Here is a 12,679-nt window from a genome sequence, read left to right on the forward strand (position 1 = left end):
GTCTCTGCCAATCTCTCTCTCTCTCTCTCTCTCTGTCTTTCATGAATTAAAAACAACCAACCAAAACCAACGCCCCCCAAAACACCTTCATATACAATCATAAAATTAATCCGAAAGGTGGCATAAACAGAAGAAAAAAGCAACAAAGAACAGGTAAGAAAACGAAGAGCAAGGTGATAGATTTGAACCCAACCATACTGATAGTTAACAATAAATAAATGTAAATGGTCTGTTTTCACCAATCCAATGAAAAGAATAGATTAAAACAAGTGAGACTCAAATAAATGTCTCCAAGGAAGCCATTCTAAACAAAGTTTGAAGGACAGAAAAAAGACATGTTATACAAACACTAACCAAAATAAAGCTAGAAGTCCACAGTAATGAAACACATCAAGTAGATTTTGAAACAAGGACTGCTATCAGGGATAAGGAAGGACATTTCATAATGATGAAAAAAAATGAATAAAGTTAAACCTCTAGGCAGACTGACCAAAAAAAAGATAAAACAAATGATCAATATTAGGAGTAAAGGGAACACCATTATATAAATTATACAAATACTAAAATGGTAAATTAAAAAGACCAGTTTGTTGAAAGACACAAGATGATTCTAGAATTTACAGAGAATAGCCAATGCAATATAACCAATTGTGAAAAGGAATGAAATTGGAGTTACACCACCTGATTTCAAGAATTACTATAAAGCTACAGTAATTTTGACAGCAGTACAAGGACACACAGGTGCCAATGCAACAGAACACCATCCAGAAATAGACCCTCTCCTACATGGTTGATTTCTTTTTTAAAAAAATATGCCAAGATTATTCAGTAACTAGGGGATAATCCTGTCACCAATGACACTAGAATAATCAGCTATATGTAGGCAAAGTATGAGCCTTGACCCTATGCTACAGTAAAAAATTAGCTCCAAATGGATCACAGACCTAAATATGAGACCTGAACCTGTAAAACTCTAGGAAAAAACAGAAAATGTTGATGATTTTGGGTTACTCAATTTAATAGATGAGATGTAAAAAGCACAAACTACAAAAGAAAGAGTAGATCTAACAAAGTTCATGAGAATTTTACACATTTAGTCTTTAAAAGACACTCAAGGAAATGAAGAGGCATAGAAACCACTGAAAAGGGCAGTCCGGGTGGCTCAGCGGTTTAGCACCGCCTTCAGCCCAGGGCGTGATCCTGGGGACCCAGGATTGAGTCCCACATCGGGCTCCCTGCATGGAGCCTATTTCTTCCTCTGCCTGGGTCTCTGCCTCTCTCTCTGATGAATAAATAAAATCTAAAAAAAAAGAAAAGAAGAAAAAGAAGAAGAAAAGAAGAAGAAGAAGAAGAAGAAGAAGAAGAAGAAGAAGAAGAAGAAAGAAGAAGAAGAAAGAAGAAGAAGAAGAAGAAGAAGAAGAAGAAGAAAGAAGAAGAAGAAAAAGAAGAAGAAGAAGAAGAAGAAGAAGAAGAAGAAGAAGAAGAAGAAGAAGAAGAAACAACAACCACTGAAAAAACATATACAAGGGGAGCCTCTTGATTTCAGACGAGATCGAGTGCATTCAGGGTGGTATGGCCGTAGATGCACCTCTTGATTTCAGCTCAAGTCATGATCTTGAGCCCTGTACTGGGTTCTGTGCTCAGCAGAGTCTGCTTAAGGATTCTCTTTCAGGGCACCTGGGTGGCTCACTCATCTGCCTTTGGCTCAGGTCATGATCCTGGCGTCCTGGGATCGAGTCCCACATCAAGCTCCTTGCTCATCGGGGAGCCTGCTTCTCCCTCCACCTGCTGCAACGCTCCCTGCCTGTGTGTGTGCGAGCGCGGATGATTAAAAAAAAAAAAAAATCCTGTCTCTCTCACTCCTAGGCTCAAGCTCTCTCTAAAAGAAATAATCTTTTTTTTTTTAAAGAAGAAAACATACAAAACCTATATTTAAGGATTTACATCTAGTCTAAAGACTTTTTAAAATTTAATTTCTTTTAAAAGATTTTATTTATGCATGAGAGACATAGAGAGGCAGAGACACAGGCAGAGGGAGAAGCAGGCTCCATGCAGGAGCCTGACATGGGACTCGATCCCGGGTCTCCAGGATCACGCCCTGGGCTGAAAGCGGCGCTAAACCGCTGAGCCACTAGGACTGCCTTAAATTTAATTTTTGGAAAGATTTTATTTATTTTAGAGATAGAGTGAGTACACGAGGGGGGAGAGGCAGAGAGAAGATCTCAAGTAGACTACAAGCTGAAACTGGAGCCCGACGCGAGGCTCAATCTCATGACCCTGACATCACGACCGGAGGTGAAATCAAGAGTCAAACACTTAACCACCCACGTGTCCCTAACCAGTCTAAAGAATTCTTACGACTCAGACAAGCAATCTCCTTTTTAACTTAACACGGGCAAAAAATTCAAAGTTACTCCCTCTCAAGACACGGGATGACACATAAGCATATGAAAAGATGTTCAACATCAACATCATGGGTCGTCACGGAAATACAAACTGAAGCCACGACGGGACCAGCACTGCACACCTACTCTAATGGTCAACAGAAGCAAGTGTTGATTCAGATGCACGGCAACAATTCTCACACATTGCAGGTTTTTCCAGGTTTTCTGGAAAGTGATTTGATAGTTTCTTGCAAAGATGAACACAGAGACTTAAAAACAAGTCATATGACCCAGGAGTGCCACACTTAGGTCATCTACCCAAGAAATGAAAACATAGGTTTACACTTTAAAGACCTGTGTGTAATGAAGCGTGGAGTTTCCATGCTCCAGCATGCTCCCCAGAACGAACAGCGGTGATGCACTCAGCAACTTGAACAAATTTCCAAAGCACTGAGTTAAGTGAAGGATGCAAGATACAAAAGATGACATACTGTAGGCTTCCATTTTGTGTGAAATTCTAGAAGCAAGCTGTACAGTGATAGAAACCAGGGATAAGCCTATAGGAAGGAGAATGACTATAAAGGAACTTTTAGGAGTGAAGACATATTATCCTGATTATGATGGTAGATTCCAGACTGTGTTACATTTGTTAGAACTCCTCAAATCAGAACTTAAATTGGCAAATTTTATTACATGTAAGTTTTCCTTCTTACTTACTTAAAAAAACTTGTTTTTTTAAAGTCATATATGCATTTACACATAATGTCTGTGACATTACATCACCTACCTACATGTTTCACAGGAAAATCCTCAGGGAAACCATAAATTTGTATCTTTCTTCTAATTTCTTTTTTTTTTCCTACTACTAATTTATTTCTACATTCTCTCAACCCACTTCATAAGAGGAGGTTTACACTTACATAACTTCCCTGTCACAGGTAATTGGGGGGTTGGGGGTGGAGGGCAGAGCAAACTATACTCATGACTACCCAAGCTCACCCTTTACACCTAGGAAATAACATCTTCCGGATATGGAGTTCTGCTACTTCCACTGAAAAATCCTTTGAGCTGAAATGTGTATATATGGATGTCAAAGGCCAAAATAAAAAGAATTTCTATCTCATCTTTCAGTAAAAATAAGAGAACTAGTAAGAAATATGCCGAAATATGCCCCCCTTTTTATAACTAAACTATTATACGTGTTTAGATTTTTTATACCCCTCTCAAGTAGAATTGAAAAAAAGATCTTAAGACTGTGTGTGTGTGTAAATATCCATCAACTACTGTTGGAATTTCAGAAAAAAGTTAACTCTTAATCCAATAGATCCCAAATTTTTAAGTCCTGGGCTATAACTCAACCCAAAGGCAGTCTCACTCTTAAGCACACCAGCAGGTTTTAGATACAACACACCACACTTACATTCTGTAAACCAGGGCTCTTGGAGTAAGTGGGAGACTGCTGGCTGATTTACTTACTTCAACCATTCCTTGATGGGGTCTAGGGAGGCTACAGGAATGGCGTTGATCATCGTGACTTTCTTGCTGTAGTCCTTGTACACTATCACCATATCAAAGTTCTTCAGGTGAAACTGAACCCGCTCGAAGTGAATCAGCTCCACTTCATCCAAGGTCACCACAAAAGGTGGCTGTCAGGGAGAAACTGGATCACTACCACATAAATCCCCGAAAGCACTAGCATTTTCAAATTGTGCCAGAATCCAAAAATCACTCCTGTTTTTTGGGAAAGACTAAAAGCAATACAATGTACTGAGAAGCGCCAGTAAAAGGATTTGTGAGATCAAAATCTTTCCTCAGGAGAAAAAATTTAAGGAAACTATAAATTCTTCAAAAAATTATTTAAAGAGACCTTTGAAGAATCATCTATTCAATAAGGTATGCCTAAGAAAAGTAACTATCGAGGTACCTGGGGGGTTCAAATGAGTTAAGCAACCCTCCGACTTGATTTCGGCTCAGGTCAGGACCTCGGGGTTGTGAGATCGAGCCTGGCATCGGGCCTTTGCACTGGGTGTGGAGCCTGCTTAATTCTTGCTCTCCCTCTGACCCTTCCCCAAAAGTAACTATCAAAAATGAAAATCATCAGAAATGATGATAGTTTTCAAAACACCTATCCTTCTGCTTTCTTTTCTCTAACAATTTTCTTCCTAAAAGGAGATTAAAAAAATACTCACCCACTCTGTAGCGTTTACCAGCGCACTACTAGTGGGCTGAAGGAGGCAAGTACTCCTGTAAGGAGCTCCATTAAATCTGAAAAAGAGTAAGAGAAGAGATGCACATAAGGTCGGGCCCAGTGCAAGAGAAACTTGCCGCCAACAACACACTTCTTTCCTTTTCCCTTCTAAACCCAGGTCCAGCACACTCACTGGAGCCTCATTTACAGGGAATCCCCCCCAGCCCTAAAAATGTTCAAGGGGAACGGATGTCTCAGAGGTCTTCAAAGAAAGAAAGAAGGGCATAATCTGTTATGTTGTGTTATTACAAAGGAAGAATAACTAACTTTTCTTTTTAAAGATTTTTATTTATTTATTCATGAGAGACACAGAGAGAGAGAGCGAGAGAGGCAGACACACAGGCAGAGGAAGAAGCAGGCTCCATGCACAGAGCCCGACATGGGACTCGATCCTGGGACTCCAGGATCACACCCTGGGCTGAAGGCAGGCGCTTAACCGCTGAGCCACCCAGGGATCCCAACTAACTTTTCTAATAGGGAGACAACACATTAGGCCAAAAAGAGATCTGTTACCCCAAGTCCCTAAAAGGCACTTCAAATTCCAGTTCCTCTTTAGTTAGAGCCTCTACTTTCTCAATGAAATTTTTAAAGGCTGTTTTCAGTTTGTGCCTCATTTCTCGTTCCATCTGTGGAAGAAAAAAATACTAATCAACCATAGCCATTATCTGTTAACAGTACATCCGAATTCTCACACCCATGCTGCCGACACAGATGCTTTCCTAGATACCGCACCATTGATCACACAGCCACACCGCAACAGACATGTAGCCCACGAGCCCCTGCCTGGACCATTCACATACACGCCTGTGGGGTGCTGCAGGAAGATTCAGGGGTTGCTCATAAAATACCATGACCGAACTCCGATCTGAACCACGAGCCACCTCAATACCCTGCAAATAAAATATGAAACCTCACAGACCTGCTCTGCATAGAGGTCATCTCGGTCATGCATGTGCTGATGTTTGCCCAAGTCCGTGGTGATCTCCCCCACTTCTGTGTAGAACTGCACGTCCGTGTGCCGCTTCTTCCCAAACATGATGGCATTCTGGGGGTGCAGAGCAGAGAGGAGAGAAGTCAGAAACCCCACAGGGGCAGGTAATGACAATAAACACCATGGAAACAACATCTATGCTGGAAACTGCATCCGTTATGTAAAGATGGTGAAACCATCCCTGGTATCATCACAAATAACGTGAGACTGTACGAACTTTAAAAGTACTATTTGTTAGGATGGACTTTAGAGATGATGCTGGCAATAAACTGCATCCAACGCCACATTTTTCTATTTCAGAAACAGGAATTTGGAGGAAACCTTAGGTTTCAGTGGTCATTAGATATCACACCAAAGGAAGATACACGCTTAGCACCTTCTAGATTTTAGACACTGTGGACTTCATAAACATTATCTTATTCGGTCCTCTTAATAATCTTCTGTGACAGGTACATCACGATTTTGTTTTGTTTTTTTATTTTTAAAATATTTTATTTATTCATGAGAGAGAGAGAGAGAGGCAGAGACACAGGCAGAGGAAGAAGCAGGCCCCATACAGGGAGCCTGACATGGGACTTGATTCCGAGTCTCCAGGATCAGGCCCTGTGCCAAAGGCGGCGCTAAACTGCTGAGCCACCCGGGCTGCCCTCATCAGGATTTTAAAGGAAAGAGGGTGACAGGAAGATCTTGCCCAAGATCCGATAGCTAGTAAGCAGACAGGGCTACCTTGAGGTGAAAGTGCAAGACAATGATCATTTCTCCATCACACGGCTGGAACAAAGCATGCTTGATGTTATTGTACAGGATATCCACTTTGTCTCCTCGAACAGATGTGAAGCGGAAGCCTGAGGACAAAGGATTGACACTGCTAAGCATCAAGCAGCGTCATGAGGGGAGGCCAGAAGACACTGCTTTTCTGGCTGGTTTGAACAGGGTTTAGAGAAAATGCCAAAATCTATACAGCTTTCCTTTCCTTGTGCACATAGAGCAATGTAATAAGCACATTCCTCCCAGCGTTTCTCTAACATACTGTATTATCTGATAGGTCATTCCTACAAATGTGCCCCAGAGACAAAGCCCAGACCCATGAAAGATCATCCGTACCATTGACATGGGCCTCCAGTGAACCCTGCATCCTCTTTTGGGCAATGTTTGGGCGAATGTATAGATCTTTCAGTTTGGGATTACTCCGGTTGAGATTGATGACCAGGGAGTCTTGTTTCACAATGCCCTAAGAAGAATGAGAATGAATGTGAGCCCTCATGCAGCTTTGTGGTATCTCCCAAACCCACACACACCCTGTTGGGTGTCCAGGCTCACCTCCTTCTCCTTCTCTTCTGCTTCCCGGGTCTTATAACGCTTCTGTACTTCTTTTATAATTCTGAAAGCATTCTGGAGGTTCAAGGCTGGTACTGTCTGTTCTCCAGGTGCCTTCATATTTGAAGCTCGGTATGTACTGTTAGAAAGGGGAAGCCACAATTTATGTTACATCATCAGGCCAAGTAACTTGCACTCTTTACTGACTTAGTAGCTTTCAGGAGAAAAAGGTACCAGTGAATGGCGACACTGTCTGCAAAGCTGAAAAACATCTCTCTTCTCTCTTAAAGAGAGAATCTTATAAATGCCTAATCTATTGGGTGGAAAATCACACTTAGTTTTCACATCTGGCATAGCCAATTATTCCATCCCATCCCATGAAGGGAAGGACTCCAATGAGGCACACATTTCCTTATTTATGATTCTATTGCAAAATACATGTTATCAGTTTAACATATTTTCATGAGGACTCCAAACTGGGTTCCATCCTTAGAACAGTACACGGCTAGCAGGATGATCCTAAACAGGTGCCACTGAGGGAGGACACAGCACATGGATATGTTTCTGAGAGTACCATTCCAACCAGCAGGGATTTGGGGATGGTTGTTTTCCTGGAACTCACATTTCCTTGACAAAAGTGGCTTCTGGGTTAGGAAAGATGTTGCCCTCATTCCTGCCCAGAGCACTGCCTGGGCAATAGAAGTTGATTCGCAAGTAAGTATAATCTCCTTCCACGGACATGCTTATATTCTGCTCAAAGAAAAGAAAAGCATTAACAAAATAAACAGGTTTCTCTCCAAATAAAAGATTGGTAGTTATGGAGACACTAAAGATGAGAGTTAAAAGCTGGCTGATAACCCTAACCTGTAACCCTTGATCTAGATCGAATTGTCTGTAGCTTATTTTTTTTTTATATGACCAGAAGAACCAGACTTCTCAGAGTACCTGGAGCCACAAGTCCAACAACATTTTAAAAAATGCACAATGCAAATGGTGTTTCTAGAATAGATCACTGAACTTTCTAACAAAGTGAAAACTGGAAAGGAAGGAGAGTGAGGGCAGGAGGTAAGGAGAGGGGGACCCTGTAAAGTGAGAGGGGCAGAGTTGGCGAGAGCCAGTGCAGTGGGAGCAAGAATCTGCAGAGAGCACAATTCCCGGCTCGAGCAGTAGTCCAGCCGGAACCCGACGCAGCATTCATACCTTGATTGTGGCAATGTGAAAGGGGGTCGCGATACCAAACACGGGCATTATCACAGTTTCGTATTTCTTGTCAATATAGATCTTCATTTCCCGAATATGCGGCTCCTTAGGCATCAAAGATGGGTTTTTATAGGACACGTTAGATTTGCGAGCTCTGGAGTGGGAATAGAAACATTTTTTTTGAGAAATTTCTACCAATGACACACAAGTCCACAACAAACTTGTGGCCCGATGCCGACCCTTACTTCTGAATCTGTTGTTCTCCTTTCTGTTCGGTCAATCGCCTCTTCGCTTCCTCGTTGAGCTGAGCTGCCAGTTCCTTTTGATGCGCTCTTCGTTTCTCTTCTGCGGTCATCTCATTCTGGAGAAGGGCAAAGCCAAGTCAGCGAACTGCCATCCCTACAAAAGTGCTCCAGACGGACCAAGGACAGGCGGTCGTCACTGGAGACTGAAATAGTAAACTCACTCGTGTTCTTTCCGTAAGTAATGCTGCCCGAGAACCTCTCCCCAACAGGTCCTCGGCTTCATCTTTCTCTTCCTCCTCCTCCTCTTCATCCTCATTCTACAGAGGGAAAAAAGTCAGACTCAGAAATCCTGGTTTTAATCTGCTTAGCCCATATGATTTTAGCCTTTTCACAGTTCCAAACTTCCCACACCATTTATTTTTCTTTTTCCTACCTTCAGGAAAATCCCCACATTCTTCACTTTCTTCTTCACAGAAGTAAGAACAGTAGCTGGGCCATCCTGGAATAAAAACAAGAAGCCAGACATTTATAAGAGTATTTAAATGAGGCACTTTCACTTTCTAGCCTAGTACGTAGGGAGGCAATGCTTTGAAACTTCTAGGTACTAAAATCTTGGACAATGAATACATACAGATTTTATCCTCCCAACCTCATGAGGAACTAAAACTTGGGAGGCAACACTGAGATAACGACTAAGAATACAGGCTGGATTGGAGACCTGGCTTAATCACTTTGTAGTGCTGACATCTGGCTACTTACTGCTACTGTTCTGTGTCCCAGTTTCTTTATCTGAGGGTAGAGTATCTGCTTCGTAGAGTATTATAATTCATTGAATTACTGCATAAATGTCCTTACATAATAAGAATACAGAAGTATTTGCTTTAACATTTAGAATCAGTTCTAAGTGAAAAAAAAAAAAAAACCAGTTACAAAAGGCCACAAAGGCCTAGAACACGCATATCCTTAGAAAGTGGGTTGGTCATTGCCTAGATTTGGGGGGCTTGGGAGAAAAATGGGAAATGACAGCTAGCATATAGGGTTTCTTAAGTGATAAAAATGTTCTAAAATTAGATTGTGATGATGGCTGCAAAACTGTGATTATACTAAAAATCACTAAATTAGACACTTTCACAGTGGGTGAATCGTGTGGTATATACATAACTCCATAAAGCCATTATTAAAAAAAAAAGCAAAAAAGAAGAATCAGTTCCCAATATTATCATTATCAAGGTTTAAGCCACAAGGTGGTGAACGGTTTGGTTTATTTCATTCCCCGTGCTTGGACGACCTCTATTCCTGGCTTTATTAGGTCACTGTCACAGACCTCTCCCTTCAGCCAGCATTTAGCAAACAGTTTCAAGATAAAAACCCCACAGCGTACAAAACATACTTCAAATGTCAGTTCACGTGCACTCCAATGCCGAAGCAGCAATACCCACCTCATCCACAAGCACTGTGTCACCAATGAAGAGAGCATAGGTTTTCTCTTCTGGTTTCTTCCCTTCCTTGTTAGTCAGATCTGAGAATCCCAAATTGATGCTGAAAACCATCCCTACAACAGCGAACAGGAATTAGTCTCTGACTGTGGGAGAATGGAGAACGGTAGATTTTACACAGAAAAGGGGGACATAAAGCTACAGAAAATTATTCAAAAAAGGATTAACCTACTGCATGTCTGTAAAACTCACCTTTTTTCAGTTTGTACTGATTTTTACTATTTATTACTAAAGAGCCTTCACGGAATTCAATTCCCATTCCGAACCTAAAAAAGAAATGAAGAGAAACTGCGACAACAGGCTACAATCTCTCTCTCTCTTTTTTTGGCTACAATATCTCTAATGTGGGTCCCGTATGATGAATTCTATTTCAACTTTTGGGATAAGGCCGGCAAGTAAAGGTCTCTGCTCTTTAGTCAGTTAAGGAAAACAGGATTCCGGGATAGTCTCCAGACTAACAAGAAGTTGAAAAGACTCTCCTAAAATTAAGTACCTCGTGTTAACATTTCTTACATCAAGCCCCCATTTCAGCTTACTCACACAGAGTTGAATTTAATATTGTACCATGAAATCAAGTTAAGAGTCTTCCTATAAAAATTGTGGCAGACTGGGGCAGCCTGGGTGGCACAGTGCCTTAGTGCTGCCTTTGGCTCAGGGCCTGGTCCTGGAGTCCCGGGATCGAGTCCCATGTCGGGCTCCCTGCATGGAGCCTGCTTCTCCCTCTGTGTCTCTGCCTCTCTCTCTGTCTCTCGTGAATAAATAAAATCTTAAAAAAAAAAAAAAAAAAAAAAACCGTGGCAGACTGTTAATGGGTACACTACCAAGCCTGTAATAAGCGGATCAAGCAGGGTGATTGTTAGCGGAATACTGATAACTAGGATTCATGAAGTCATCTGGGCCAAGACGTGGTACAGGTTGATAGACTTCCTCTTGTCCACTGGAGAAATCCAGAAAGAAACTATCCCAAACTACTTTCCATCTAAGGAAACTGTCCAGAGCCAGAGCCACTGTTCCCAAAATGTCTTTGGTTCTGTAAGATGTTCTTAAGTATTTGTGGGTGTTTAATGGTCAAATATATTTGAGAAATGTTGAATTAAATAAAAATGGAAAAAAAAGGTTAAGTAGTAAGACATTTCCGAGTATTTCGTTTTGTTTACAAAGTGAGCTGCGGTATTCTGGGAGGGGAAACCTAGTCCATAATGTGTCCCAACACAAGTAGTTTAAGCCTAGAACATCTATTAGGATCCACTATATTGGTCTGGAAAATCTACTCCCCATCCCTGGGAGCAGAAATGAAATCTCTCTTACATTCTCTGATAACACTGCATGCCTGGCATGTAAGTTCAGTATTTAGTAGTCCATACACAGGGCCCGGGAGGCTCAGTGGGTTGAGCATCTTTCCCTCAACTCAGGACACAGTCCCGGGGTCCCAAGACCGAGCCCCACATAAGGCTTCTTGCGCAGCAGGGAGCCTGCTTCTCCCCCTCCCTCCACCTGCTGCTCCCCCTGCTTGTGTTCAATAAATACAGAAAACCTTTAACAGAAATAAAAGCCCATACATGTTGGGCGAATCAATCTAGAATCAATCCAATTCAGCTTGACCACGCCAGTCATGAAAATGGTTTGAGTGACAGTACATCATCACATCTTACCCTAGATTTTTGGTAATTTTGTTCAGCAGCTCTGGCTTCTGCTTTTTAACCACGTCCATGACAGCATTATACACGTCACATATCTTCACACCTAATGACAAGACAGGAAGGAAAGAGAGTATCTTTCAGAAAAAATAAAACCAAATCAATTCTTTTTTTTTTTTTAAAGATTTTATTTATTTCTTCATGAGAGACACAGAGAGAGGCAGAGACACAGGCAGAGGGAGAAGCAGGCTCCCTGCAGGGGAAGGACTTGATCCCGGGACCCCAGAATCATGCCCTGGGCCGATGGCAGCCACTCAATCGCTGAGCCACCCAAGCGTCCCAAACTAGCTCTTAGTCAACATTTTCTTACCTGTTCCCTAAAAGCAGAATTTCTCAAAGTGTGAAACAAGAAATTCAGCTGTGGGGCACCTGAGTGGCTCAGTGGAGTGAGCATCTGATTCTTGATTTCGGCTTAGTTCACGATCTTGGGGTCAGAGGATCAGGCCCCAGGTAGTGCTCCAATTCTCCTTGTCCCTCTCCCTCCCCACCTGCCCTTCCCACATGTGCACACATGTGCTCTTTCTAAAAATATATAAGTAAAAACTTTTAAAGATTTACTTGAGACAGAGAGAGAGAGAACACGCGTGCGTACACATGCAAGCAAGAGCACAGGGAGGGGAGAGAGAGGGAAAAGGTTAAGCACACTCCGGGCTGAATGCGGAGCCCAATGCAGGGATTGATCTTATGACCCTGAGATCATGACCTGAGCTGAAACCAAGAGGTGGACGCTTAAATGACTGCACCACCCAGGTGCCCCAAAATAAAAACCTTTAAAAAGAAAAAATACAGCTCCAGCAGTGGTAGGGCTTAGAAATTTGCATTTTTAATTTTTAAAATTTGTGTTTTTAAAAACAATTCACCTAGTCATTACACTGCTTGAGACACACTGACTCAGAACTATAGGACGCTAGGTAGTCTCAGTGAAATAATTTAAAATCTGAGAAGTGGTATGACATATGACAATAAAGTTATCATACATTTTGAGAAAAAGAAAGGTAGGACCTGAATGGGTAAATTACTAGTGAAAGGACTCTGGCCTTAATTTTTCATGATCTAGGATAGGAACAGACATGTCAAGTCAGAATAGTTTAGATATGGTGG

The 12,679-nt window shown here is 41.8% G+C and overlaps 2 protein-coding genes across 5 annotated transcripts in view; one reads left to right on the plus strand and one right to left on the minus strand.

Moving 5' to 3' along the window:
• The window catches only part of RPGRIP1 (RPGR interacting protein 1), a 74,467-nt gene that overhangs the window by 45,374 nt on the left and 16,414 nt on the right, over nucleotides 1-12,679 (plus strand). For 3 of the 4 annotated variants that reach the window (XR_004805456.2, XR_007402522.1, XR_007402523.1), the window contains exon 13: nucleotides 8,511-8,619. The gene's annotated coding sequence lies outside the window, so the exon portion shown is untranslated. Of the gene's footprint in view, nucleotides 1-8,510; nucleotides 9,338-12,679 lie in introns of those variants that run through there. The other variant, XR_007402521.1, reaches the window with a different exon arrangement.
• The window catches only part of SUPT16H (SPT16 homolog, facilitates chromatin remodeling subunit), a 42,430-nt gene that overhangs the window by 6,333 nt on the left and 23,418 nt on the right, over nucleotides 1-12,679 (minus strand). The window contains exons 8-22 of the mRNA XM_025439014.3: nucleotides 11,534-11,624; nucleotides 10,074-10,147; nucleotides 9,825-9,937; nucleotides 8,819-8,884; nucleotides 8,607-8,702; nucleotides 8,386-8,501; nucleotides 8,141-8,294; nucleotides 7,563-7,690; nucleotides 6,944-7,079; nucleotides 6,728-6,854; nucleotides 6,350-6,468; nucleotides 5,552-5,677; nucleotides 5,146-5,258; nucleotides 4,574-4,649; nucleotides 3,861-4,030 (exon numbers count right to left, since the gene is read on the minus strand). Of these exons, the coding sequence (XP_025294799.1) occupies nucleotides 3,861-4,030; nucleotides 4,574-4,649; nucleotides 5,146-5,258; nucleotides 5,552-5,677; nucleotides 6,350-6,468; nucleotides 6,728-6,854; nucleotides 6,944-7,079; nucleotides 7,563-7,690; nucleotides 8,141-8,294; nucleotides 8,386-8,501; nucleotides 8,607-8,702; nucleotides 8,819-8,884; nucleotides 9,825-9,937; nucleotides 10,074-10,147; nucleotides 11,534-11,624 (1,705 nt within the window). The remainder of the gene's footprint in view (nucleotides 1-3,860; nucleotides 4,031-4,573; nucleotides 4,650-5,145; nucleotides 5,259-5,551; nucleotides 5,678-6,349; nucleotides 6,469-6,727; nucleotides 6,855-6,943; nucleotides 7,080-7,562; nucleotides 7,691-8,140; nucleotides 8,295-8,385; nucleotides 8,502-8,606; nucleotides 8,703-8,818; nucleotides 8,885-9,824; nucleotides 9,938-10,073; nucleotides 10,148-11,533; nucleotides 11,625-12,679) is intronic.

The sequence above is a fragment of the Canis lupus genome, chromosome 15 (genome assembly GCF_003254725.2).
Source record: "Canis lupus dingo isolate Sandy chromosome 15, ASM325472v2, whole genome shotgun sequence".
NCBI classification, from domain to species: Eukaryota; Metazoa; Chordata; class Mammalia; order Carnivora; family Canidae; genus Canis; species Canis lupus.